The sequence below is a fragment of the Lemur catta genome, chromosome 10 (assembly GCF_020740605.2).
Source record: "Lemur catta isolate mLemCat1 chromosome 10, mLemCat1.pri, whole genome shotgun sequence".
NCBI classification, from domain to species: domain Eukaryota; kingdom Metazoa; phylum Chordata; class Mammalia; order Primates; family Lemuridae; genus Lemur; species Lemur catta.
The window spans coordinates 60,618,295-60,646,241 of record NC_059137.1 but is presented as its reverse complement, the minus strand read 5'-3'; the positions used below and the strand labels follow the sequence as shown (position 1 = coordinate 60,646,241).

Below are 27,947 nucleotides of genomic sequence, written 5' to 3'. Positions count from 1 at the left end.
AATAGGTTGAGGTACTGTTCTCATTAGCTTTTACCTAAAGAATAGTGGCTTTTCCTAGCCATGACATTCAGCTCCAGACGTATTTCCATGTGGCACATAAATCATAATGTTGGTCATTATAGCATTTTTTTTTTAAGCAGGATGTACTCCTCAGCAATGATATTCTTAAACAGCACTGTCTGTGACATCAACTCATTCAGCAGAAAACAAATTATTTTATGTTTTAATAAAAAAAGTCATAGGCATTTCCCAAAGTAATAAGTGTATTTGCAAAACTTTGGTTTAAATGTTTAGGGAATGGTCACAGGGAAGAAGAGTCTTAATTTTCATAGCCATGTTCTTCTGCCCTTCTCTTTGATTTCCAGATCTGCTAAGGGTACTATGAAGGCCTAGTATGGCCATAATAGTATAGCAGGAGATAAAGTATTATGTAAAATGAAACCAGGCTGTGTACTGTTTTAAGACAATTTATTAGAACACAGTCCCTCATTCAGAAGCCAATGAGACATCAGGACAGCAGAAAGGAAGGTGGGATGGGGTAGGCCCTGTGAGGCACCAAAGAGAAAGTAATAGCCTCAGTTAAGAAATTTCATTTTATTCTAATAAAGACTAATGCATACCTGATAATCTAGTGATAATTCATAAGTTTAGTGGTTCACAATATTTTTAGAAAACACTATTAATATTCAAATAAGGCATTATATGAAGTTTTATAAAGAATGAAATATTTACTGTAATCCTTTAAAAAAGACTTGGTTCCTTTTGAAAGATCAACAATAAATTTTTGAAAAATCAAAGGAAAAGGAAAATAAGTTTTTTCCCCCAGGATACATAAGAACTACTTGCTGGCATTTGTGTGTGCCTGGAATAAAATGGGCTGAATTTTCAAAGGCAGTTAATAACAGCATGTACAAGGCTTGTTTCATTTGATTTAGCACCAACTAAGAGTAAATATCCTATGGAAGACATAGGGTTTTCTTCCATCTCTCATATCACCCCACTTCTCCTCCAGGTCACAGTACATACAAGCATGCATCCTTGTTGCCCCACTAAGGAATCGAAAATGATTTCTATTTATAACTGGCTGCTCACATGACATTTGCCAGCAGAGTTCTTTCTCCCTAAGACAGGGTGACAGTAAAAGCTAGCAGATACCAATTCTTTGGGAATAAAGAACTCCTTCAGGAAACTCAGTTACTCTCCTGGTCCTTGTTACCCTATCATATACATTCTTTTTATTGCTACACCTGTTTACTAATTATGATTGCTATTTATGCCAAGGGAATATTCCCCAGGCATGTCTGATCTCTTTTTATTTCCTAAAGACAAAGTATGCTCATTTTACATAGCCCCATGGGTTTTCTCTTTTCTTCTTTCCTTCCTTCCGTCCTCCCTCCTTCCCTTCCTTCCCTCCTTCCTTTTCTTTCACTATATCTTAAGATTTATCAAGGCAGAACATGTTTGGATCAAAGAGAAAAACTGGCAGGTAGATCCTGAAACACGGATTTCTTAACCTGAGTTACACCTAAAAACAAGACTTTAATTACATTTTCTGTTGAAAATTCATTCAACTTTGGTGCTTATCCAAGAATTCGTAATGTCAATTTCTGACATAAATCATAGCCCTCAATACATACGTATTTTGAAAAGAAAACAAGTCATCTTAAAGTAATATTTTCCTGTATGGTAATTAATACATTTTTATAGCAAACTGAAATTCTGAGTAAACTGAAAGTATGTTTAATAACAAAATACAGCATGCCTACCTTATACACTTCTTATTTGTTTCTTACAACAGATCTGTAAATCCGGTTGCTTTTTTTCTGGAATTTCATAGATATGTTATCTCATGAAACCATGTTCCACCATGTTAGAAATGTCATTTTTGGCATCAATCTATGCAAAAACCTCTGAAGAGGTATTTTCCCCAAATGACAGATAATTTTTTAAACCTTTCCAGAAAAATATGGAAATTTTATCAACCATTTATTCTTACTGAACAAAAGGTTACATTACTATCAATTGCTCTTTTAATTTTGCGCTAACAGATGTTATAAAACTTTAGACATCTTTGATATTTTTGAATTGCACACTCATAGAAGATAACAAGATAAAACACAATAGATGATTTCAAAAAAATTAATCTTAGTATCTGACTCATTTGGCACATCCTTAGTATCCAGTATAAAATCAGTAGAAATAAAAGTAACATAATTCTAAAAGAATATTCATACAAGCTGGAGTCTTAAGAAAAGAAGCTTCTAAATGCAAGGACAAGGAGGTTTTGCTCATCTTACTAGTTATATGCATTTCTCCTCATGGAGTCACTGAGGCTTTCTGGTTTGTTTGTGGAACTTTAGTTTGTAGGAAAGCATATACGTGGGGCCAAATCTTGTTGGTTTCTGTTCCGGAGAATGTTTCCAATACCCCTTTTTTCCTAAAGATGAAAAACAAACAAAACACATGTCTGAGTCTTCCTAATGAGCTTTTTAAAGCTTTTTTGTAAATGATAATAATGTAGATTTAGGACTCTTGGTAAGTATAGATCTGTGTGATCAAGATAGAAAGGCACTTACTTGGCTAGGCATTGGAAAACCTCGATTTTAGTTTCACTTGTGCCCTCTGACTTACAGAATTGGGCTTTTAAAAAATAATAGCACCTATCATTTATTGAGCATGTGCTGTGTGCTAAACCCTGTGCTAAAGGCTTTACATGGACTAGTTCATTTAATCCTTTCCAAAGCTCAAAGTTTCTTATCTTACTAATAAAATTGTCTCTTGTAAAGTAACTTAGTCTCAAATCATCATGTTGGTATTTGGTTTCCAGACAGAGCCTGTCAGATCCCAGAAAACCCCTTGGCTTTATCTTACTTATTCCTTTGCAAAAACAGCTTTCTAAGATTTGGTTATCTTTCCTTTTTGCCTGGGTTTTTTCCTTTATTCTACCCTTCCGAATTTTAACAGAAAGGGGAATAAAAAGTGTTGCTTTTATTGTTTTTTCCTATTGAGTTTTTCCATTTCTCCCCAAGCAGATTTGTCTGGCTTGTCACCAGACCAGCAGCCAAAGTCTATTTTATTTACTCCAGTTTCCCGTGGGTAGTATGGTTGAGGAGTGAGGATCAGAATCCTGAGGTTTCTTTCCAAACCACACATTCCCTCGAGAGATTCTGGCAATCCTCTTGCTAACACCCCTCCTCTAACCCTTGCACACACTGGGTTAAAGGCTATATAAGAGCAACTGAAGAACTCTAGTTTATTACTTTCTGAAAATAGGATCAGTCACACTTCTGTAACCCTTCTTACTAGGTTTCAGAGGTTTCACTAGGGACAAAAGCATTCCTTTCTTGATACCTCATACAGTTTGCCACGGTTACATCATACCTACTGTTTTCTTGGTAACAAACATCTGCTAAGGAGGGAAATTATGCAAATACAGTATTCTTTGGATATTAGAAGTCCTCCTTCTAAATTCACAACTTTCATGGGAACAAGCTTCTTGACTGTTGTAAGCCTCTTGAGCCACTTTAAGTCAAGCCAGTGTAACAAGTGGGCTAATTACTGAGGCACCTATTCCATCCAAAAACTACATTTAGGATGAACATTTGTCATTCTAATTTCTGTATAATAAAATGGGACCAGCTTCAACAGTGGTCCTCCACAATGAGCCTCATGTTTGTAAACATAGACTTATAAACGTCCTGTAGCTGAGAAGAGTTTTAAAAAAACAAGTACAATTGTTGGCATTTTTAAATAACAATGCTGACTATTACTAAGATTCTTGTAAATACCACTTTTAATTTTTAGTTAAGTCTAGCGTTACTTCTATGTGTGGGAACTTCGAAGGAAAAGCTTGGAACTAGCAAAAGGCAGAAGAAGCCTAGAAAGACTTCTCCTAAGACATCTAAGATATCTCCTAAGATAGGAACCCAAGTCATTCACTTCATCTCTGTGGACTTCTCTAACTTCCTTTCCCACATTGTGGCAGAACTAATTCGACAGCCCTGGTACTTCCACTGCATTCAGGGATTGCCTCTTGCAGTGGTGTTATCTGCCCAGCAACAATGCATCCTCGCTTCTTCTGGTTACTTTTGGGAAAATCTCTCTGTCAAACTCAGTCCATGAGGTTCAGGTGAGATTGCCCCATTCCCTATCTTCAAGAGTGGACATGATCAGAGCTAATCGGTGCCAACCCCAGGACTTTTGCTGGCAAAAGAGGTTTTTTTATGCTGGCATGACTGAACTGGTAGGAGGTAAGCTGGAGTGTTGGGCTGCCACACAGGAAGAGCTCCCCCCTCAAGCCCCCACCCCAGACTGAAGCCAACACTGGACAATGGAGCTGAGTGACTGCGTCTTGATGACACCTTTTGAACACCTGGACCTAGTCACCTCCCTTTGGACTTTTTAGTTGCCAATAAATTTCTCTTTTGTGTAAGCTCGTGTGAATTAGGTTCCTGGTTAATATAAGCATATATCACACTGTATGATAAATACTGTTTACCCAGCTCTCTGCCCGACCCACATAGAGAAGGTGAGTTTCTTGGGGCCTGACAGGGACTGGGTCTAGTTAGTGTCAACAGAGTAAATAATAATCGCTGACAGTGATGGAATAGATGCCAGGGCTACTTTAAGTCTTCCCACGGTTTGTCTCACACTATTAATTCCCTTAACAACACTATAAAGTGGGTACTATTTAATATCACCTGATTTTGCAAATAAGGAATTTGTGGCATGGAGGTTAAATACTTTGCCCAAGGCCATAGAGCTGGTAATCTATAGAGCCAGGCTCATTATACAAATCACGAAATTACAATAACAGCTACTATAAAAAGTGAATTGCCAACTCCCTTGTAATTTCACCATCCTGAAATAACTATTAAAACCATTTGGAGACTACTGCTTCAGATTTTTATTGCATACTTACTCTATTACAACAGTAATAGCTAACATTTATGTAGTGCTTAGTATGTGTCAGGCACAATTCTAAGAGCTATCTATATTAACTTAATGATTCAACCCTCTATTCTCACCCCTATTTATAAAGGAAAAAACAGGTAGAGGTTAGGCAAGAGGTAAAAACAAAGTTAATTAAATGGCGAGTTGGGACTTGAACTTTTGCATTCTGGTTCCAGAGTCTGCTCTACCCACGACCTGCACTGCCTTGACACTGAATCATTATTCAGTAAGCGAATCAATGGAAGGGGAGGCGATCAGCCCTCTTTGTAAGGAGAGGGAAAGGCTGAGTAAGAAAACAGGACTGTTTCTTAGCCTGAGTCAAATATTAACTCATTATGGTTCCCATATTTCCTGTGCGGTATGAATTCCCTGAAGAGCAGACAAAATAATGTTAGCATGTAAGCTTTTAAAGCCGACTAGCCAAATAAGTGATCTGAGGGACTAGTTGCCATTTGAGATTCTTCTGTGCTATCCCATCCCTCTGTTGGCAGATGGAGTGGGCATTACTAGGTTTGCCTCCCCAGCATTCGTTCCGGCCCTCCCTGCACTACAGAAGATCCCCAATTTATGATGATAGAACTTATGATTTTTTGACTTTATGATGGTCCAAAAGCAATATGCATTCTGTAGAAATTGTATTTTAAGTACCCATACAAGCAAGCATTCTGCTTTTCACTTATAACAGATACTATAAATTAGCTGTTACTGTAATTATAGTATTCGATAAATCACATGAAATATTCAGTACTTTATCATAAAATAGGCTTTGTGTTAGATGATTCTGCCCAAATGTAAGCTAATATAAGTGTTCTGAGCACATTTAAGGTAGACTAGGCTAAGCTATGATGTTTGGCATTTTCAAATCATAATGGGTTTATCAGGATGTAATTCCATTGTAAATTGGGGAGCATCTGTACATAGCATAGTGTGGGTGAGACTGACCCACCCCCAGTTCTGGGTGTGGACTAATCAGTTTAATCAGTGTAATCCTTCCCACCCCAGTGACTGGTCCAGGAATGGGCAGTAACCCATGCCTAAAACAGTTAGTGCCAGGCATTCCATGACTACAGTGGCTGTTAAAGCTGACTCAATCTGAGTGATGCTCGGGGCTTGTTTTCATTGGGGGAAAGGTTACCCCTCAGCCCTTCATGAAAGAGGGCTCGACTGTTCCTGCAGGTGGTCTGTGACCATTCAGGAAGCCTGAGGACAAAGCCAATACACAAAGCCAAGAGAATGGCAAAACTCTGATCAAACCTAGGAGTGACAGAAGCCCAGCCTACCCTCTGAACTTCTTGCACATAAGCTAATACATTTCCTTTATTGCTTAAGCCAATTTGAATTGGGCCTTCTGGTATGTTAGCATTTCAGCTGTAAAGTATGGAAAATCAAAAACTGACTTAGTGCTTCATCATGCAAGAGAAGTTCTGAAAAGCAAAAACTCACTGGTAATAGTCCAGGACTGGCTTCGTTTGGGCTTCATAAGCCTTCAGTCTCTTGATAACCGTCTCTGGTCGGTCATCCTCACGCTGAATGAGAGGCTCCCCAGTGACATCATCAATGCCCTAATCAGGAGTTAGAAGACACTAGCATCAAGTATCATATTTTTGAAGGACATTTTTATAAGCAGTTCTATTTGTTTCAAACAGACATCTTCTCTGTGAAAACAACAAGCACAACAATGTGCTAACTTTTAAATGAATGGAATCCAACCTAAAGACAGATCACTGCAACACAGAGCCAGGAGACCCCAGAATTACTTCCAGTTATCAGTCACCTTCTTAGATTAAAAGGTTTTCTAAGCAGCTTCTAAGTAATTTCATATATATGCAAAAAGATTCAGCTACAGACTTGGAATCTCAACTACAAGCCCTAAATAAGTCAAGCTGTTGTAAATCTCTGTCACCCCAACTCCTAACACACTCTCTGGCACAGAGTAGGAAATCACTGAATGGTTTTGAATGAATAACAACCCCCTGTTGCTCCCGAGGCACCTATACCAGCAAGCTGAGTGGACTACACCAGTCGACTCTACCAAGGAACCTGAGCATATACCCCAAGGAGTTTTGGTCAGGCAGAGGATTTCCAAATTCACAAAACTTACATTTGTGAGGGCAAGAGGACTCGAGGACAGCAGTCTGCTATATGTCAGTTCCACAACAACTACTCACCACAGTTTTGGGAGGGTTGAATTCAATGTTGTAGACCCGGCCACTGGCTGGATGAATCCAGCGAGCAGTGAGACGGTGTTTAATGACCTCAAAGGGCACATTCAGGTTAATCACGGTGTCTATCTGATAAGCTTTGTCCAGGGCTTCCGCCTGTGGAAGTGTCCTTGGAAAACCTTTACAAAGTAAACCAAATAAAAATTTAAAAAAAAAAAAAAGGAAGCAAGGAAAGGGGCAGGGAAGGAAGAGAGAGAAAGAAGAAAGAAAAAGAAAAAATTAATGTGCAACCTGAACAAAAGGAATAACACCAGGTAGGCTATCACAGCTGTGGTCAACAGTGGTTATGTGTCAATCTGACTGGGCCATGAGGTGCCCAGATACTTGCTCAAGCATTGTTCTGGGTGTGTCTGTCAGGATGTTTTTGTATGAGATTAACATTTTAAAAGGTAGGCTGAGTAAATAAAGCATATTCCCCTCCCTAATGTGGGTGGGCCTCATTCACTCAGTTTTAAGGCCCAAATAAGGGAGCGTTGCTCCTGACTACCTTCTAACTGGGACATTGGCTTTTTCCTGACTTTGGACTCAAACTGAACTCATTAACTTCGTTCAAATTCAAGAGGCTATTTTTGGAATATGACAAAATGATATTAAAAAGAACAGCTAAAAGAAAATTATTAATGCAAAGGAACAAACCCTAACAGATAAACAAATGTATTATGTAGCTAAACAATGTGGTTCAAAAACAAAGAGACAGGCAAATATAACTAATCAGTGAATCCAGAAATAGACCCACATGTATTAGGGAATTTAAAATCATAATATTTTGATCCCAAATTTTTGACTCTGCAATATCATTATTAAGGACATTTTGTCCAGAACACCAGGAAAAATTGGTAGAAATAATACATTTTTCAAAAGTGACAAAGTAAGTGAATTTCACTGTCCTGGCAGCACTCATAACTGTAGGCAGCTGAAATGATCACGACACTCCACTTACCATCCAACAGCCAGCTGTATTGGGTGAGATTTTTCAGCTCGTGAAGGGCCAGCCGAGTCATGACATCATCTGGGATGAGTTTCCCTTGGTCAATGAAAGCCTTGGCTAACACACCAATTTCTGCAGCAGAGGGGGAAGAAATCAGTAAGTGCATTTGTTTTATCCCATTCCAGGTCCCTAGAAACTGGCTGCCTAAAGGGGACCGCTGAATGACACATCCATATGAAAGTGGTAAAAACAGAGGTTACAAAACAATCTAAACCTACTTTAAATTCTCCATTATAGAAAAATATATAAATGTAAATATATAAACCAAAAAAATAAAGCTATAGTCCAATATGTTAACAGTAGTCATCTCTGTGTGATAGAACTATGAGTGATTTTGTTTTACAAATTTGCATTTTTCTTTATTTTCTAAATTTTCTATCAGAAAAAATATATGGAATAACTGAAATTATTTTTTTAAATAAGAATCTGAAATAGTCATTATTTTGAAGTGGTTCAGTGTAAGTGCCTGATCTCACATGTTACTATGTAGATTTTTCCAATCCTGTAAAACAGGTGCTGCTCTCATAATACAATTCAATTTTTGACCAGATTAGGTCTGTGATCACATTACATTTTTATTAATAAAACACCCCGGAAAAGGATTTATGAACAATTTAAAAATATTACCTCCAACTATATGTCATTCTTATGCAAGAGTATTTCATTTCCTCATGCTCCCTTCTAAAACTATTTATATACATTCAGAATTTTTATATTATTGTAATCTGTGCACATACCATTGTAAGTTCTTTTTTTCCATGTTTTTAGCATTATTTTGTGAATACTTTTCAGTGATTTTATACAGTAATTTTTGGTAACTATATCATACTCCATCAATATAGAAATGAATATATAAAAATATACTATCATAGCAGTAATGTTGGACATTTAAATTATATAAATTAGTCTTGGTTTTTCCTCATCATTGATGCTTTTAAAGATCTTAACACCCTTTCTTTTTTGCTTTTCTGAATTATTTCTAATGGATAAATTCCCAGGAGTCAGATCAAAGGGTCATGGAATATATGAATATTTTCATAACTCTTGGTATGAACTGCCATACTGAATCTAAATTGTCAAATGCATGAAACCTCAGATTTTAACCAAGAACATTAACTACATGGAAACTGGTTGCCATTCGACAGCTGTACTGCTGGATTTCTAAACTGCATTTGGAAAAGGGCCTACCTAGGTTCTGAGAGACAGAGCTTTCGGGGCTCACTAAAATAGCCTGTTGGAAAGGTCCATATAGTTAATGTGTGGACCTCTCTGTCTCCAGGCTTTTGACCTCTACTCTGAGGAGGTAGAGCTCCAGCCTCATCAACAGCATTTGGAAAAAACTGTAAAAACTTGCAATTTTCCAGAGCTGAGTCCTGAAAAAACTGGTATTGGTCCGTCCCCTCAACTTTCACTCTTTAGGCCAAGTCTTCTTCTAAACCCCAACCAATTGCCACAAATGTATTTAGATGATGGGATTAATTAATAAAGCACTTAGTTTCATCTGTTCATGAACAGCTTTAAGAAAAGATGATCTGCTCTTGCTACTTCTATTCAATATTGTACTAGAAATACTAGCCAGGGCAATTAATCCAGAAAAAGAAATAAAAAGCATCCAGAAAAGAAGTAAAACTATTTCTATGGGCAGATGACATGATCTTGTATGTAGAAAATCATAAGGGATACACTAAAAACTATTAGAACTAATAAATGAATCAAATAAAGTTGCAGGGTACAGGATCAATATACAAAAATCTAGCAATGGAGCCATCTGAGAATGCAACTCAGAAACAATTCCATTTATAACTGCATAAAAAGAATAAGAAAATTAGCAATACATTTTTTAAAAGTACAAAAGTTTTGATCTGAAAACTATAATATTGTTTAAAGAAATTAAAGAAGACCTAACTAAATGGAAAGAAATCTCTTATTCATGGCTTACAAGAGTTAATATTGTTAGAATGACAGTACTCTCCAAAAATGATCTACAGATTCAATGCAATTCTACCAAAATTCTAGCTGGTATCATTGCAGAAATTGACAAGCAGATCCTAAAATTCAAATTGAAATGTTAGGGACCCAAAATAGTCAAAACAATCTTGAAAAAGAACAAAGATGAAGGACACAAACTTCCAATTTCAAAACAGCAATCAAGACTGTGTGGTGCCAGCGTAAGAAGAGACATAAAGATTAAGGGATTAGAATTAGGGTCCAGAAATTACCTCTCAAATTTACTCAGTTGATTTTCACCACGGACGCCACTATAAATCAATGGGGAAAAAAGTCTTTTCAACAAACACTGCTGGGACAACTGAATATCCAGATGCAAAAGAATAAAGTTGGACCTCTACTTCATATTCTGTATAAAAATTAACTCAATGGGGATAATAGACCTAAATGTAAGAGCTAAAAGTATAAAACTCTTAAAAGAAGACATAGGTATAAATCTTCATGGCTTCACATTAGGCAATGGTTTCTTAGATACAAAATCAAGAGCATAGCCAAAAAAGGAAAAAATATATAAATTAGACTTACTTAAAATTAAAAACCTTTGTGCTTCAAAGAACACCATCAACAAAGTGAAAAGACAATCCATGGGATGGGAAAAAAATTATGCAAGTCATATATCTGATAAGGAACTTGTATCTGGAATAGCTGAAGAACTCTTATAGCTCAACAATTAAAAAAAACTTAAAAATGGGCACAAGATTTGAATACACATTTTTCCAAAGAAGATATACAAATGGCCAAAAAGCATATGAAAAAAATGCTCAACATCATTAGTCATTAGGGAAATGCAAATTAAAACCACAATGAGATACCATTTCACACTTAATCAAAAAGACAAATACAGGCATACCTCGGAGATATTGTGGGTGTGGTTCCGGACCACCACAATAAAGTGAATACAGCAGTCAACTGAGTCATACAAATGTTTTGGTTTCCCAGTGCACATAAAAGTTATCTTTACTTTAGTCTATTAAGTGTGCAATAGCATTATGTCTAAAAAAACAATGTACATACCTTAATTTAAAAATACTTTATTTCTAAAAAATGCTAACAATCATCTGAGCCTTGAGCAAGTCGTTATCTTTTTGCTGGTGGAGGGTCTTGCCTGGATGCTCACAGCTGCTGACTGATCAGCAGAGTGGTGGTTGGTGAAGTATGACGTGGCTGTGGCAATTTCTTAAATTAAGTCAACAAAGAAGTTGGCTGCATTGATAGACTCTCCCTTTCACAAAGACTTCTCTGTAGCTGTGATGCTGTTTGATAGCATTTTACCCACAGTAGAACTTTAGAAATTAGAGTCCATCCTCTCAAACCCTGCCACTGCTTCATCAACTAAGCTTATGTCATATTCTAAATTCTTTGTTGTCATTTCAACGATGTTCTTAACCAGGAGTAGATTCCATCTCAAGAAACTACTTTCTTTCCTCAGCCATGCAACTACTCCTCTGTTACAAAGTTTTTTCATGACATTGCGGAAATTCAGTCACATCTTCAGGCTCCACCTCTAATTCTAGTTCTCTTGCCGTTTCTACCACAGCTGCATTTCCTTCCCCCACTGAATTCTTGACCCTTCAAAGTCATCCATGAGGGTTGGAATCAACTTCTTCCAAACTCCTGTTAATGTTGATACTTTGACCTCCTCCCATGAATCACAAATGTTCCTTATGGCACCTAGAATCCTTTTCAGAAGGTTTTCGATTTACTTTGCCCAAATACAACAGAGCAATCACTATCCATGGCATCTATACCCTTATGAAATATTAATATATTTCTTAAATAAGACTTGAACATTGAAATTACTCCTTGTACAGGCTGCAGAATGGGTGTTGTGTTAGCAGGCATGAAAATGACATTCTTCTCCTTGTGCATCTCTATCAGAGCTCTTGGGTGACCAGGTGCATTGTCAATAAGCAGTAATATTTTCAAAGGAATTTTTTTTCTGAGAAGTGGATCTCAACAATGGCCTTGAAATATTCAGTAAACCATGCTGTAAACAGATATGCTGTCATCCAGCCTTTGCTGTTCCATTTATAGAGCAAAGGCAGAATAGATTTAGCATAATTCTTAAGGACACTAAGATTTTCAGAATGGTAAATGGGTATTGACTTCAACTTAAAGTCACCAGCTACATTAGCCCCTAACAAGAGAGTCGGCCTGTCCTTTGCAGCTTTGGAGCCAGGCATTGACATTTCCTCTCCAGCTATCAAAGGCCTAGATGGCATCTTCTGCCAATAGAAGGCTGTTTCATCTACATGGAAAAAATTGTTTAGTGTAGCCACCTTCATCGTTGATCTTAGCTAGATCTTCTGGATAACTTGTTCCAACTTCTAATAGGCACTTGCTTACACTTTTATGTTTTGGAGATGGTTTCTTTCCTTAAACCTCATGAACCAACCTCTGCTAGCTTCAAACTTTTCTTCTGCAGCTTCCTCACCTCTCTCAGCCTTTATGGCACTGAAAAAAGTTAGGGCTTACTCTGGATTAGGCTTTGGCTTAAGGGAATGTTGTGGCTGGTTTGATCTATCAGACCACTAAAACTTTCTCCATATCAGCAATAAGGTTGTTTCACTTTCTTATCATTCCTGTGTTCACTGGAGTTGCACTTTTAATTCCTTCAAGGACTTTTCCTTTGCAGTCACAACTTGGCTAAATGTTTGGCACAAGAAGGCTAGCTTTAGGCCTGTCTCAGCATTCAACATGCCTTCCTCACTAAGCTTAATCATTTCTAGCTTTTGATTTAAGGTGAGAGATGTACCACTCTCTTCCTTTCATTTGAACACTTAGAGACCATTGTGGCGTTATTAATTGGCTTACTTTCAATATTGTTGTGTTTCAGGGAATAAAGAGGCCCAAGGAGAGGGAGAGAGACTGAGGAATGGCTAGTTGGTGGAGTAGTCAGAGCACACACAATATTTAACGCTTAAGTTTGCCTTCTTGCATGGGCTTGGTTCCTGGCACCCCAAAACCTTTACAATAACATCAGACATCACTGATCACAGATCATCACAACAGATAGGGTAATAATGGAAACATTTTAAATATTTCAAGAATTACCAAAATGTGACACAGAAATGGGAAATGAGCACATGGTGGAAAAATGGCAGCAATAGACTTGCTCAACACAGGGTTGCCACAAGTAAAAAATACAATATCTGAGAAACACAATAAAACAAAGTATACCTGTAATAAATGTTGGCAAGAATGTGGAGAAACTGTAACCCTCATTATTGCTGGTAGGATTATAAAATGGTACAGCCAACTTGTAGAACAGTGTGGCAATTTTAAAAGATTAAAGAGAGTTATCATATGACCTAGAAATTCCTCTCCTAGGTATATACTCAAGAGAAATAAAAACATGTCCACACAAAAATTTGTACATGAATGTTCATAGTGGTATTATTCAAAATAGCCAAGAAGTGGAAACAACCCAGATGTCCATCAACTGATGAATAAATAAAATGTGGTATATCCATATAGTGGAATATTATTCAGCAATAAAAAGAAACAAAGTACTGATACCTGTTACAAAATGGAGGAAATTTGAAAACATGCTCAGTGAAAGAAGCCAAACACAAAAGACCACATATTATATGATTCCACTTTTATAAAATGTGCACTCTAGGCAAATCTATAGAGACAGAAGAAGATTAGTAGTTGCCTAGGGCTGGGGGGGGGGGTTGGGGAGCAATGAGCAGTGACTACTAATACAAATAGGATTTCTTTGGGGGGTGATAAAAATGTTCTAAAATCAATGAAGGCAATGATTTTACAGCTCTGGATATACTAAAAACCACTGAATCACATACTTTACAAGGGTTAATTTTATGGCATATAAATTAAATCTCAATATACATTTTTTTAAAAAGATGAAAAATTCCTGATAAGCAAATATGAAAAAAGAAAAATCTCAATCTCATCACTACTCAGAGATAATTATTGTTAAAACTGACAATATAAAAACTTCTAGATACTTTGAGTTTTGTATATATATAGATAATCCTATGTATAATCTAATCTGTTTTTCATTTATCATGGATTTTATCAATAAACATTTATCCACAGTATTTATTAAAACCTGAAGCCTGAAATGCTTCAATTGGAGTTTATTTAAAAGAGAAAAAAAAATGACTCAACTCCCTATTTCAAAGTCTGAGCAGTTTATTATTAATACATTTTAAATGTTTGCTCCCTCCCAAAATTATATGCAAAGACTCTCATCCAGCATCTTCTTTGGACATTTGGTAAAAATTTGTTTGATTGCCTATAATTTAGTATTACATCTTAATAGACTTTTCACAAAAATGCTATAGTTGACTCTCAAACAACTCAGGTTTGAACTGCGAGGGTCTACTTTTTGGAGACAGAGACTTTAAGGACCTAATTAAGATTAAAAGAGGTCATAAGGGTGGGGCATTAATCGAATAAGATTGGTGTCCTTCTAAGAAGATGAGTGGAAAGGGTATTTAATTGGCACACAAAGCAACCTGGGTTGTTTTCACCCTAGTTCTTCATGAAATACTTTTTACTATTGAATAAATTCGTTAACCTCTCCTGAACTCAGTTTCCTCATCTTTAAAAGAAAAGATTGGACTAAATGCCTGCAGGTCAGATTTACGCTTCTTGACTTCAAGGTTCAGTGGCGGGCTACAGTTACTCCAGGTTTGCTACTGTCATGGGTTGCCCAGTGTTTCCAGTGTCCTTGTATCTTCTGAGATGATTTTCAACTTTAGGTATAAAATACAACCATGGGTTACAAAATACAGCACCTTCATGAAATGGTGGTTGGAAAGTAAATTGGTGCTGTCCTTCTGTAGCTTTATTTAATGGTACTATACTTGCAGAAATTCCACACTAGGAATTTATTTGAAGGAAATAAGCAAAGATGCAGCCAAATGTTCATTTACAAGGATAGTCATAGCAGTATTTATTATAGCAATGAATGGTTAACAATGTCAGTGGCTAAGAATAGGAAAATGCTTAAATTAATAATTATGGAACCTTGATGAAATTAAATATCATTTTTAAGACTGCTTAATGATGTGTGAACATGCCCGACTTTGCAAATACAATGCAACAAGGAGAAAAAAGATAAAAGAAAAAAAGAATAAAACATAAAGAATGAAATGGATTTCTAGGTCTTCATGTGGAAAAATATCCCAGATGTAAAGTGAAAACACACTGGTGCAGAGCGTGTGTATATTATATCCATGGTTACTTATTACATAAAATAAAGGATACACATATATGTGCTTGTAAACATAAGTAAACACTTCTAGAAGGATACACACTGTTCCCCCAAGAAGAATGGAACCGAGGCAAGAAAAGGACTTTGCTTTTTATTTTATGCAATTCTATCCTGTTTCCAATACTTTAAAAAAAAAACCCCCCCCAAAAACAAAAAACCTTGTGTAGGCATTATTTCTATGTAAACAGATTTCAAAAGGAGTTTCCAGTGGGTTCTGTTTTGGAAAGTAAAGGTCAACACTTCTGAGAAAAGAAATTTATCCTGCTGTTGACTTTTTTTTAAAGCAACTTTCTTAAAATAGAATTTACATACCACAAATTCACCCATTGTAAAGTGTACAAATTGCTGACTGGATTTTATGCTGAGTTACAAGCATTTATTTGGCATGAGAAATAAACAATCTTTTATGTAACCACGCATAAGAAAAGCCTTCGTGTTTAAGAAATCTCTGGGGATATCAAAATCTAAGCCAATTTTGTGACTGTAACAAGGGTAACTAATGCCCGGCATGCAGATTACGGGGGAAAGGTCAGAAGTACAAGATCCCAGAGAGCGCAACAACTACAGAAAGGGAAAAAAGAGCAAACAAACCCTGGCAGGGCGTACGCCTGTTTTCTCTGTGCAAGGGCACGTGGAGAAAGCCACAGCCCGGCTCCGTGGACCCTCAGAGCAGCTGCGACCGGGGATAGACTTACCTCCCAAACAAAGCCAAGTGGTTTCCTTTCACATTTAAACTTCGGGCAAGTCCTAACTTCCTAGTCCTTTCCCCCCATAACCTGCCCGAAGCTGTCCAAGAACCAGAGATTTCGGGGCTCAGTCTCTCCCCAGGGCCCGGGAGGGAAATGCTGCGGCCGCATTCGGGACCCGCTGCCCCACCTTGGCCCCGGCGCCCGCGCACAGCCGGCCCTCGCCCAGGGCTCCCACCTGTGCCCCGCAGCATGTTGTCTCGGAGCAGGTCCCCGCTGGAGAGGTGCTTCAGCTCGAAGTGCTGGGTGATGCGCGAAGACACAGTGCCCTTGCCCGAGCCCGGGGCCCCCATGATCACTGCGCGCAGGAGGCGCGCGGACGCCCCCATGGCCGCAGACGGGCCCTCGCCGCGCCGGCAGTGGAGCTTTGGCCCGGCCTGCGCGCTCACGCGCTCCGCGGCCCCGCGCCGGCGGGTTGGCGGCGCTGCTAGCGGGCTGCGGCCGCAATGTCCCGGCGTTCCCGGAAGTGAGGCGACAGCCGCTGGGCCCGCTCCGCCCGCGCCCAGCCCCGCTGCTGCGCTCGCCCGCCGCGACCCCGGCGCGCCCCTCCTGCGGCGCCAACCCAGCCCAGCCCGCGCCAGCCGCGCCCCCTCCGCGCTCACGCGGCGGCCCTGCGGGCGCTGGCTGCCCGACGTCCGCCTGCGCCCCGCCGCGCCTCCGTCCCGCTCGCCCGCTCCGCTCTGCGGCCTTCGGCTTCCCCTCTGCACCGCCTTTGCCACCCTCCGCCGCCAGGGATTCCTCGAGACCTCTTCGGTGACCCCTGCGTGCCCTTCGCTCCCTGCAGATCCATCCCGCGTCCTGGCCTGCCCAGTCTCAGCCGGATAGACCGCGCGCCTCTCGGTTCACCCTTGTCAACTCCTGCGGGTGTGTCTCCTCCCTACCTCTAGTCGCCCCTTGGTTACCGGACTCCACCCGCGTCCCCCAACACTCTTTTCGTACCCTTCGCTCCTAGTCCGTGCCAGGCCCTGTCCTACCCAGTTCCAGCCACATACACGGTGCCCCCTTGGCAACCCCGGCGCCCACTTGCGTCCCCTTTCCCCTCTGGGACACCAGACCTCCCCCCCAAGCACTTCCTTCCTCCTGCTCTGCTGCTGAGCGCCCTCTTCCCCCTCCGTCTCTGTAGAGTCTCAGATAATAACAATGAGCCAAGGGGCCTCCCTGCCCTTTTCACAGGAGAGGAAACCCAGTTTTCAATAAGTGAGGGGCTTTAAGGCACACATCTAGTGAGAAGTGTCTCTTACCTGCCAGGATCACACTTTCACACTCAAAAGTAGCTGCTACTTTTACTCTGCAGAGCCCGAAAAGTACTGGCTCCTCAGATTTCATTACTCACCTTCAGAAATGCGTTCACTCCATAAATCCTTATTCAGTGCCTACTGTGTGCCAGATATTGTTCCTAGGGGGCTCCGAGGGTACTTGAAGTTTAAAGTCTAGTGGTGGAGGTAGATCATAACAAGGAAACAAATAAATGAGCAAGATAATTTGAGATAATGCTATGAATGAATTAGAATGTGTGAAAGTGTAGAGGGAGGCTATTTTAGATCAGGTGGTCAGTAAAGCTTTGCAGAGAGGGCATTTGCTCTGAGCACTGAATTAGAATATGGAGGGAGAGAGACACAGGGCAGAGGGGAGGAAGGCCCTGAAACGGAATGTTCAGCATGTTCAAGAACAGAAACAGAAAACAAACATTTGAGTACCATTTTATCTGTAAAATGAATGCAGGAGATTGGTAGGAAGAAGTTAAAATAATGTATGTAAAGTACTTGGTGCAATGTCAGCTACAGGGTAAGTGTTCAATTACTTATCATTAATTATCATTTCTTTGTGCTGGGACACTATGCTAAGGCAGAAAGAAGGCTCTGTGAAAATAAACACGGTGCCGTCCTCCTCAGAGGTTGCCAAATGAGCAGTCCAAAACTGATTTAAAAGAAGATAGAAATTATTTTAGGGAGGGATGGTAAGGGAAGGTTTGCTCAGTGAGCAAATCTGAGCTTGGTGAATGGGGGATTTTAATAAGTAGATAGCCCTGTATTTAGAAAGAAAATGCATGGCCAGGTGTGGTGGATCATGCCTCTCATCCCAGCACTTTGGGAGGCCAGGAGTTCAAGATCAGCCTGGGGCAACCTAGCAAGACCCTGCTCTACCAAAAAAAAAAAAAAAAAGTGTATAGTTCATATATATTCATTACTAAGCAAGAAAGAATGAAAATAAATGAATTAAGCATTCAGTCTATGTAGTTAGAAAAAGGCCATCAAAATAAGCAAAGCAGAGGAAGGGATTAAGTAAACAGTATAACTGAAGGCATGAGAAAACTTAAACAGAACAAACAAAAGAATGAAAAAGTCTAGACAAGTATAAGTTATGCAATACTAGAAAACCCGAAGGTGTGGAAAAAGTACTACTAATCTCCAAAGCTGGGAACATTTGAGGTTGCGGCTCCAAAAGAGATCTGAAAGAAAATCCCGGGGAAATTTGGCTTAGGAAAAAAAAATGTTCAAACAAACAAACAAAAGTGGCTGAGGCATCATCCTGTCATTGCAGAGGGAAAAGTTGAGTGTCAAGGTCATATTAACTGGCCTACAAAATGCCAACTAACTTTGGCTTAGCGAAAGGTTGTTGATTACACATGAGTAAGTGACTGCCGATCTGGGAAATCTCCTGGCAACCGTGCCGGGCATAGTCATTTCACCATACACAGGCATGTGTATGGGTCTGTTCTTCAGTGCTTAGCGTGCTCTAAAAAAGGAAAGACCTTGAGCTCAAATTAGTACAAACCCTAATTTAATGACCAAATGTTTATACAAATTAGTTGGAATCAAATAAAGCCCAAATGAGTGTTTTGCACATAGTAGACATTCTATAAATGTTTGTTGATTAAATACTAAGAATTACTGTTTTGTTACATTGAAGATTGGAATAATTAAGGGCTCTAGAATGTACAACTGAGGGGAAAGGTATAGGCATGTGTAATGGGTTGAATTGTATTCCCCCAAAAGACATGTTGAAATCCTAATCCCATTATCTCAAAATATGGCCTTATTTGGAAATAGGGTCTTTGCAGACATAATTAGTTAAAACCAGGTTACACTGGAGAACAGTCAGCCCTTAATCCAATATGAGGCAAAGGCACAGGGGGAGGATGCCGTGTGCTAACAGAGGCAGAGAGTGAAGTTATACAGCTACAAGCCAAGAAACACCAAAGATTGCCAGTGACACCAGAAGCCAAGAGAAAGACACCAAAGTAAGTCTCCCCTAGGGCCCTTGAGAGAGCATAACCCTGCCAACACTTTGATTTTAAACTTGTAGCCTCCAAAACTTTAAGAGAATAACTTTCTGTTGTTGTAAGCCCCTCAGGTGCTGTCTGCCTCAGGGCCCAGGGAGGTCGGGATTTGAATGGGACGGGAAGGCCATCCAGAATCATCCGGTGCTTCACTCAACATTCTCTTCAAGAAAATCCCCCTACAGAAAGGTGGGTGGAGGCATCCTCCAAACAAACCTTGCCCTCTTTGTGCTTTTGCCTTGGGCTTGTAATTCTCATGTCCTGAGAATGACACCCAATTTGTGGATAAGCAGGTGAAAAATCAAAATCATTCTTAGCAAGCACTAATTGGTGAGAAAAGAAAAAGATTAACTCTATTGCCCTCTAGTCTCTCCTGAATATCTCATCTGGGGTTTCCTGCAGGAAAGGTCCACCGTGATTAACAGGGCATGGCTGAGAATTCTAAGCTGCTGTGAAGATCTCCTGCCCTGACGGAGATCACATAAAGGGAAGGGAGAATGGCGCAAATAAAGCCAGGAAGAAAGTCATAAAACAACTGACAGGGAGGGGACCTGAAATAAAACTTCAGCCTGGTGATGCCAGCTCCACTCCCCACCCTAGATAAAGGCCGCCTTCAGTGGGGTGTTGCAGTTCCTGTACTTCACAGGAGGGGGCGCCTTTCCAGTATTATTCCTCCTGTTCCAACCCCCAGTAATGATGCTGCTACTTAGAGCATGTATCATTTATATTCATTTTACAGTTTTGAGAGTGCTGTTTTGCTGGGCGTGGTGGTGCATGCCTGTAGTCCCAGTTACTTGGGAGGCTGAGCCAGGAGGATTGCTCTAGCCCAGGAGTTTGAGATTGACGTGAGCTATGATCCTGCCACTGTACTCTAGCCTCCCTAACAGAGCGAGACCTTGCCTCAAAAAAAAAAAAAAAAAAAAAGGCAGAACCCCTTTTCTTTAAACCTAAAATTATTCTGTGTAAAAACTGGTCATAAAGAAATTATTTAACCTACCTTGTTTGACTGTAGGTCATAAGACCCGCCATTCCAGAGAGGGTCCTGCCACCCACTGAGAAGGAAGGAATGCATGCTCAGAGAGGCCAAGAAGCATCTAGACAGACAGCCTTTGCTGGGTTTCCCCACCCCGTCTATTAGCATTAGGTCATACCCTTTTTGTCCAATCACATTTCTACAAGGCTGTCCATGCTTTGTTAAACCTAAGCATAAGAATGGACAATTTCCCCTGTATCTTTGGGTTTTCATTCTGAAGGCTCCCGTGTATACACATTAAATAAATTTGTGTGCCTTTTTTCTTATTAATCAATCTGCCTCATGTCAATGACTTTTCAGCAAACCTTTAGGGGGCCAAGGGCCCTTGCTTCCTGCAGTGCTTTGTCATTTGATCCTTAGAACAACCAAGTAATGATTAGGGGTAGGCCCTATTATTCCCATTTTTCAGACAGAAAACAGAGTGGCAGCCACCTTAAGTGACTTAGTGTCAGACAATTTGGTAGCAGAGCCACTCTTTGGGCACCTGGCCCAGTGCTCTCTCATTCTGCTGTCCAGAATAAAAACAGGGTTGTCAAGTGCAACTGAGAAATGCATACAGACCTCCAAACTCCCTGACAAAGGGAAAGAAGACTCACTCCTGTATCCTTTTGCTGTGCGTACAGCAAATGGCCTTGGGGATGCTGCTGCTCTTAGGAAGCGTGGAGGGCACGTCAAGCTTGCTCCTAGGTTTCAAACACATAATTAAATTTAGCTTTGATGGGTCATTCTGTGGTCAGGGCTGTGGGTTGAGCTTGGTCAAGGGGAAGGAAGGACATAAGCAGAAGATGTGAGCTGGGCACCTGCCACTGTCCCTGCTCAGTGACTCTCTCCCCTTGGACATCAGGACACCCAAAGCAAGCCCTTAGTGGCTACAAGTTGAGAAAACTCTAAAATGATTGCTTTTCAAAAATTTTTTAATTGACAAAAATTGTATATATTTATGGCATACAACATGTTTTGATATATGCACACATTGTGGAATGATCAAATCAAGATAGTTAACATAAGCATTACCTCACATACATTTCATTTTTTTTGTGGTGAGAACACTTAAATCTACTCTTTTAGCAATTTTCAAGTATACAATACATTGTTATTAACTATAGTCTCTGGGATGTACAATGGATCTCTTGAATTTATTCCTCCTGTCTGACTAAAATTTTATGTCCTTTGACCAACATCCCCCCAAGCCCCTCCCCATTCCCCAGAGCCCCAGCCCCTGGGACCCACATTATATTCTCTACTTCCATGAGTTCAACTTTTTAGATTCCACATATGAGAGAGACATACGGCATTTGTCTTTCTGGGCCTGGCTTATTTCACTTAACATAATGCCCTCTAGGTTCATCCATGTCGTCACAAATAAGAGGATTTCCTTCTCTTTTAAGACTGAATTATATTCTATTGTGTATATAGACCACATTTTCTTTATCCACTCATCCGTTGATGGACACAGGCTGATTCCATATCTTGGCTATTGTGAGCGATGCTGCATGAAATGTTTGCTCTTTTGAGAAGGCCTGTGTATTGTCAGAGATCTAGAACGCCTTTGCTTGCAAAGAGCCCAGTGGAGAGACAGAAGAGTGTCTGATCATCTCAGCAACAAATTAGATATAAAAAAGTGTCTCTGATCAGTATAAAAATTTGGCCAGAGAATTTTTCCCCATATCAGTGTTGTGATAATGCTGTGTAACAACACCACCACTCATATCTCACTGGCACACCACCACAACAACAACAAATCATTTTCTTGTTCAGAAGTCTGTGTGTTGGCTGGGCCCCCTCTGGCTTGAAGCTGCAGGTCCAGCCCAGGTCCGCTCCATGGTCTTTGTCATTCCAAGCCGGTGGCTAACAAGGGCATGGCTGGTGAATGGCACACGCACAAGAGAGTAAGCCAGCTCTCACAAGTATATTTAAAGCCTGAGACAACACTGCTTGGGCCAAAGCCAGACATGGATGCCTAACAGGAGAATGTACTCTAGTGGGAGGTACTGTAAAGTCACTCGGCAAAGGACGTGGATGTAACATTCCAAAACATGGAGGGAGTGAAGCATTGGGAACAATAGCCAATGTACCATAAGCAGCTAGTAATATGGCAATAAACATTATTGTAATATATAAAAATAATAAAACAATAGCTAACATTTACCGAATCTTGTTACGTGCTAAGCACCTTTTAAAAGTACCTTGCATGAATCAAATCATTTAATTCCACAACAACCCTATGAGGCAGATTCTATTATGGATCCACCTTTTACAGAAGACAGAACCAAGGCACAGCAGGGTTAAGGAAGAATTAAGATCACACAGCGAATGACAGAGGGGAGCAATGATGATCGTATTAGAAAGGAACACTATCCGTTTTCTCTTTGCCTTCTGTGTCTCTCCTACTCTTCCCTGAACTCCTCCTCCAACCCTGTCGCTCCCTTTCTGTGCCCTGTCTTTGAAAATGACACTGGATCACCCAAGCCAGAACCCTTATAGGCATCTGTGAGACACCTCGTACTTGCCCCCTGCCCATGTGTGGGTCGTTAGGTTCTGCTGTCAGTACCTCCCTAACTCCTCTCTGCCCCTCCTCTTTATTCTCTGCCCTAGCCTCTACTCAGGGTCTTTAGTCCTGCACCCTCAGCGTTGCTGCCAGAGGGACCTTCCTAAAATGCAGATCTGGTCAAGTCATTCTCCTGCTTAAAAAGTTTCTGCATTTCCTGGAGCTTTGAGGATAAAGTTTCCAAGCCCCTCATTTCCTGGCACTGTGCCACATTCTCCTTCCTTCTAGCCCCCCACACTGCTTGCAGGTCCCCTGGAGTCCCATGTCCTCTTGCCTCTGCATATCCTGCACCCTGTGTCTGCTTCACCTGCACCCCTTCTTCACCTCACCAACTCTTATCTGTCCGGAGTCTTACCCCCTGGGAAGCCTTCTCCATTCCTTTCCTTAGTCTGATGAGATGTCCCTTCCCTGTGTCCCTCTCAGACCTGTTCATACTTTGTGGCATTCAGCAGACTACATTGCAATAATGGATTCCATTGTCTGCTTCTCCATTTTTAGCTTTTCTTAAAATGTGATTTGTGGCTTCCATGTTTCAGAATCATCTGGGGAATTTGTTTAAAACACAAACCCCAGACCCACCAACTCAGAATCTTTGCAGGGCAGAGCCTGGGAGTCAGCATTTTAAAACTTTCTGGAGGTAATTCTGATTTGTGCCAAGTTTAAGAACCACCACAGGCTGAGCGGGATGGTTCACACCTGCAATCAATTCTAGCACTCTGGGAGGGAGGATTGCTTGAGCTCCGGAGTTCGAGACCAGCCTGAGCAAGAGCGAGATCCCGTCTCTTCTAAAATAGAAAAAGTACCTGTGCATGGTGGCAAGCGCCTATAGTCCCGGCTACTCGGGCTGAGGCAAGAGGATCACTTAAGCACAGGAGTTTGAGGTTGCTGTGAGCTATGATGACGCCACTGCACTCTAGCCCGGGCGACAGAGCGAGAGCCTCTCTCCTAGAAGGGGAAGTGGTCATGCTTTCTTGTAACTTTAGCACGTAGCATAAGCACACCACGAACGCGCTCTGCACGAGAGTGAAACGAACAGCGCTGTCAGGCACAACCCTGGCTGCGACGCCAGAGGCCAGCAGGTGGCGCTCTGTCAACATAAATGCTTTTCCGTGGGGGGGGGGGAGGAGGAAGACAGGAAGTTAGTTTTTGTTGTTTTACTGGAATTCAAGCCTCAAACGCTGCATAATTGAATTTATTTTTTTTCCTGCCCAGTTTGTCTCTAGTTGTCCCACTTGCATGAATAAATTGATTTCTTAAGGCATGAAGCCTTAGACAAGTAAAGCCAGCGGAAGGAGGCCGGGCAGGTCCTGAAGGAGATGGGAATGAAATTCCTAATTACCCCTGTCTCCATCCTCCTTGATGGGAAGCGGCTCCCAGCGAGCTCTGCCTGTTATGAAATTACCCAAAACATTTAAATGAATATGTCATTTCAGCAAGAGGGTGGAGCCGTCCTGTAATTTCTGTTAGTCATCCACTGTTTCCTTCCCAGGCTGTCAAATGCCTACGTGACTAACCTTTTAAAACCATTTCCCAACGTCTGAAAGCCTGAGACGTCGTCCTGGGCTGTTGGAAGTGAGCGTCACAGCAGGCGCAGGGCCCCAAGGACGACTCCTTCTCCCCTTCCTCCCTCCCGGGCCCCGAAGGCATCGCGTGCAAAGGACTGATAGGGCTGGCCCGGCCGCGGCGCCCACTATCGCCCCGCCAGAGCCAGGGGCTGGGCCTGCTCTCCAGACACGAGCTTTCAGCCAGGGGCCCTCCGGAGGGAGCCGGAGAGGGGCTTGCTGCCCTCCCACCCCCCACAGGTCTGCAGAAGAAGTGGGAGGTGGCAAACCTCTGCTCTCAGCACGGATGCAATCTCACTGGGGAGGCGCAGTTCAAGGACAGTGCATGATGGAAAGAACTATCAAGTTCTGAATGACCGAGTGTAATGAAATGGAAGTGCTTAAAAGTAATAAGAAAGAAGATCCAGTTCTTCTTTCCCTTTCTTTTCCTTCCTCGAATAATTAAGAGCAAAAGTCATGAGGGGGTGGGCCAAGTGAGGTAGGTAACTACGACAGGGACTGGGTGAGTGGTGCAGCCCAGAACCTGACCAGGACAGGAAAGCATGCATGGGGGCGGGGTCCAGCCCAGGCTGTCAGAGCCCAAGTCAGGTGAGTGCCTCTCTGGGCAGAGAGGCAGTCTGCCATGGGGTGTTGGAGTCCACGTGGGGAGAGAAGGGTATGGCCAAAGGCATGGATGGAAATGTATTAAGGATAATGGGAGCAAAGTTTCTTGCTGTTACAGAAGAGACTTAACAAATAATGGACAGAGAGAAAACTAGAATGGAACCTGTGTTGGGTTGGAATTGGAAGTATCAATGTGAACTCATGGTTTTCAATAAACACACAAACAAATAAGATACATATATAACATACGGAAATGTAAATGTAAATGCATGTATGGTTATGTGTTTAGGTACATATATCAGCACAGTCTCTAGTTCTGTGCACTGAGAGGGCCTGAGATCAACGACACCCAATCCTGGTTTCTAAATGTCATTTTTCACTAAAAGGAACCAAGATCTCTTAGAAAGAAATGGCTGATTCTAGGGTTGAGAAAGGAGTAAGAGATGAGTCTGGGTATCTCAGAAAGTAAGAAAGTGCTCAAAGAAGGACACTGAAACCAGCCTGAAATGTCTTGCTGACCAAACCTGGGACCATCTGAACATTAACATTAATGATAGTAATATAATCCATTGATAGTAACATGCCCATTGAATAATTTATAATTCATGAGTCTTGTCTGTTTAGTTCACCATTGTGTCCTTCCTGCCAAGCACAGTGCTTGGCACAGAGTAGATAAGTGAGAGGGTTTTAGATGAATGACATTAGACTAAAGAGTTTAGATTTGAGTCCATAAGCAAGGAGGAGCTATCATACATTACAGAAAAAGGAATGATAAAACATAGAATGCTTTAGGGAGATGATGGAGGCAGCTGGATGGACATTAATTCAGGTCTTTTATTAACAGCTTCCCAGTTGATAAGGCCTGAGGCAGTGGCATAAAATTTTAGAGGCAGGGATGGAATCTAGGGAGAGTTTAAAAGAAGAATCAACAGAATTTCTATCTTCTTGAATATGTTGAGAAGAGGAGAGAGAGGCATTGATGTTGTAAGCCTGGTGGATCACAAAAATAACATTACCCGTCTCTTCAAACAAATGACATGACTAGAAAGAACCTCATGTTTGAGTGGAAGATGAGCTCAGTTTTTAGACATGTTGAGCTTGAAATGACTATAAATATTTTCTATGGGTCACTGAAAAATGCATAAGTGGGAATCCTCTTTGACATTTTGGTCAGCCACAAAATAATTGTGGAGTTTATTATTCTTGATTTCCTTGTCTGTAAGGTTAAGAAATTGAAATAAATTCTATAATTCTAACAGAAAGGAGAAAGTTAAAGCTTTAAAAATTCTAAATCCTGTTAAAAAACTTTTAAGGACACACCCAAAGTAATTTTGAACCATATATATATATTTTTTATTTTTTATTGGGACAGGGTCTCACGGTGTTGTCTAGGCTAGCGTGTAGTGGCTATTTACAAGTGCGATTATAGTGCATTACAGCCTCAAACTCCTGAACTCAAGTGATCCTCCTCCCTCTGCCTCTCACATAACTAGGACAATAGATAGGCACGTGCCATTGCACCCGGCTCTGTAATTTTTTTGTACATCAAATATGACCATTAATAGGTACACTGTTATCTATTGAATAATGCAAAGATTTTATTGTAAGAGCATCTGCCAGAACTGATTTAACTTCTACTTCTGTGTATTTTTCTGTGTTTTCTAAATTTTCTATGACAGCCAGTAGTATTTTTATAAATCAGGGAAAAAGTAGGACACTTTTTTAAAGAAAAAAAACTCACTATGTCAATTTCTGAATGAATATCTTTGATGCAAGCTCTTGCTTTATACACACTAAACATATGTAAGCACAGAAGTTATGAAATGTTCCCAGAAATCCCTGGAAATTTCCCTCCAAGTAGTACACACATGTTGATATTTCTTGGAATTCACTGCAGCTGGTTTCCCTTTTCTGGTTTCAGACTGCCTTGGTCTAAAAAATCACTCAGCCAGAATTATACAATAAGCCAATTGTTTCAATACTTCTCCCTGAAGGCAAAATTCAGGGATTTGTCCTTTTTTGTTATCACAGTTCCAGACCTAACTATTAGCGAATCTTCATGATGTGGTTTTGATTTTTTAGAGAACTGTCACATCAAAAGTGTCTTTTAAGGGTTTGCTTGACTGTGGTGGGCTTCCATTCTACCAGCAACCACCTTGGGAGATGGTGGAGTTGGCAGGGAGGCAAGGGGGTGGGAATAGAAAACAGTGCATGCCAAATACAGAGTCTTCTTGGTTATTAGACTGCAGAATGACCTGCCAGATTTCAAACAGAGCCCAGGTAAATGACTGGGAAAGACAATGGCTTGGAATGATATTGAGGAATACTGCAAAAAACTGGGTATGTTTCACCAGGATAAGAAGGTGGCATGTTAGGGTTTTGTACCATGAGAGGTTAAATTTACTCCCATAGCCAATGCATTAAAATAAAATGAAGAAAGACGTCAACACAATATATAAAGAAGCACTTTTAAACAACTAGAGTTATCAAGAAATGGAGCAAACTGCTTCATGTGACATAAGCTGTCTGTCTACTCATGGCAGTTTACAAGAAGACTGTGGAAGATTTCTCTCTGGTGATGGTGTTTAGAGGGGAGGTATGTGTTGGATAGAGTATTGGACTTGGTCATCTCTAGAATCCCTCAAGATCTGAAAACCTATGATTCCAGGAATAATTAATAACTTAATTGACCTGTAAGCTGATATTAATTCCACATATTATATATGTTGTTCTTTCAATTAAAGAGTAATCATTTGGTAC

The 27,947-nt window shown here is 40.7% G+C and overlaps 1 protein-coding gene and 1 long non-coding RNA gene across 4 annotated transcripts; one reads left to right on the top strand and one right to left on the bottom strand.

Annotated features, from left to right (window-relative positions):
* Positions 1 to 451: 451 nt before the first annotated feature.
* AK3 (adenylate kinase 3) lies at positions 452 to 17,580 on the bottom strand. Of its 3 annotated transcripts, none has more exons than XM_045563898.1 (5): positions 17,495 to 17,580; positions 8,116 to 8,235; positions 7,122 to 7,294; positions 6,397 to 6,515; positions 452 to 2,437 (listed from the first exon to the last, which is right to left on the bottom strand). In XM_045563898.1, the coding sequence occupies exons 2-5, from the start codon at positions 8,174 to 8,176 to the stop codon at positions 2,317 to 2,319; spliced, it is 474 nt and encodes a 157-aa protein (XP_045419854.1). In that variant the 5' UTR covers positions 8,177 to 8,235; positions 17,495 to 17,580; the 3' UTR covers positions 452 to 2,316. The 3 variants fall into 3 exon arrangements, with proteins under 3 accessions (XP_045419854.1, XP_045419855.1, XP_045419853.1); XM_045563899.1 differs by lacking the exon at positions 17,495 to 17,580 and adding an exon at positions 17,101 to 17,181; XM_045563897.1 differs by lacking the exon at positions 17,495 to 17,580 and adding an exon at positions 16,340 to 16,708.
* Positions 16,765 to 20,496, top strand: LOC123646673. The gene is made up of 3 exons (XR_006737968.1): positions 16,765 to 17,025; positions 19,508 to 19,630; positions 20,454 to 20,496. It is a non-coding gene; the product is annotated as an uncharacterized LOC123646673 (long non-coding RNA).
* Positions 20,497 to 27,947: the final 7,451 nt, after the last annotated feature.

Coding starts and splice junctions, on each gene's coding strand:
- AK3 (XM_045563897.1), bottom strand. CDS start 16,490: ATGGGGGCGTCCGCGCGCCTCCTGCGCGCAGTGATCATGGGGGCCCCG. Junction 8,236..16,339: donor CAACATGCTGCGGGGCACAG/GTGGGAGCCCTG, acceptor CCTCTGCTGCAG/AAATTGGTGTGTTAGCCAAG. Junction 6,516..7,121: donor TCAACCCTCCCAAAACTGTG/GTGAGTAGTTGT, acceptor ACTCCTGATTAG/GGCATTGATGATGTCACTGG.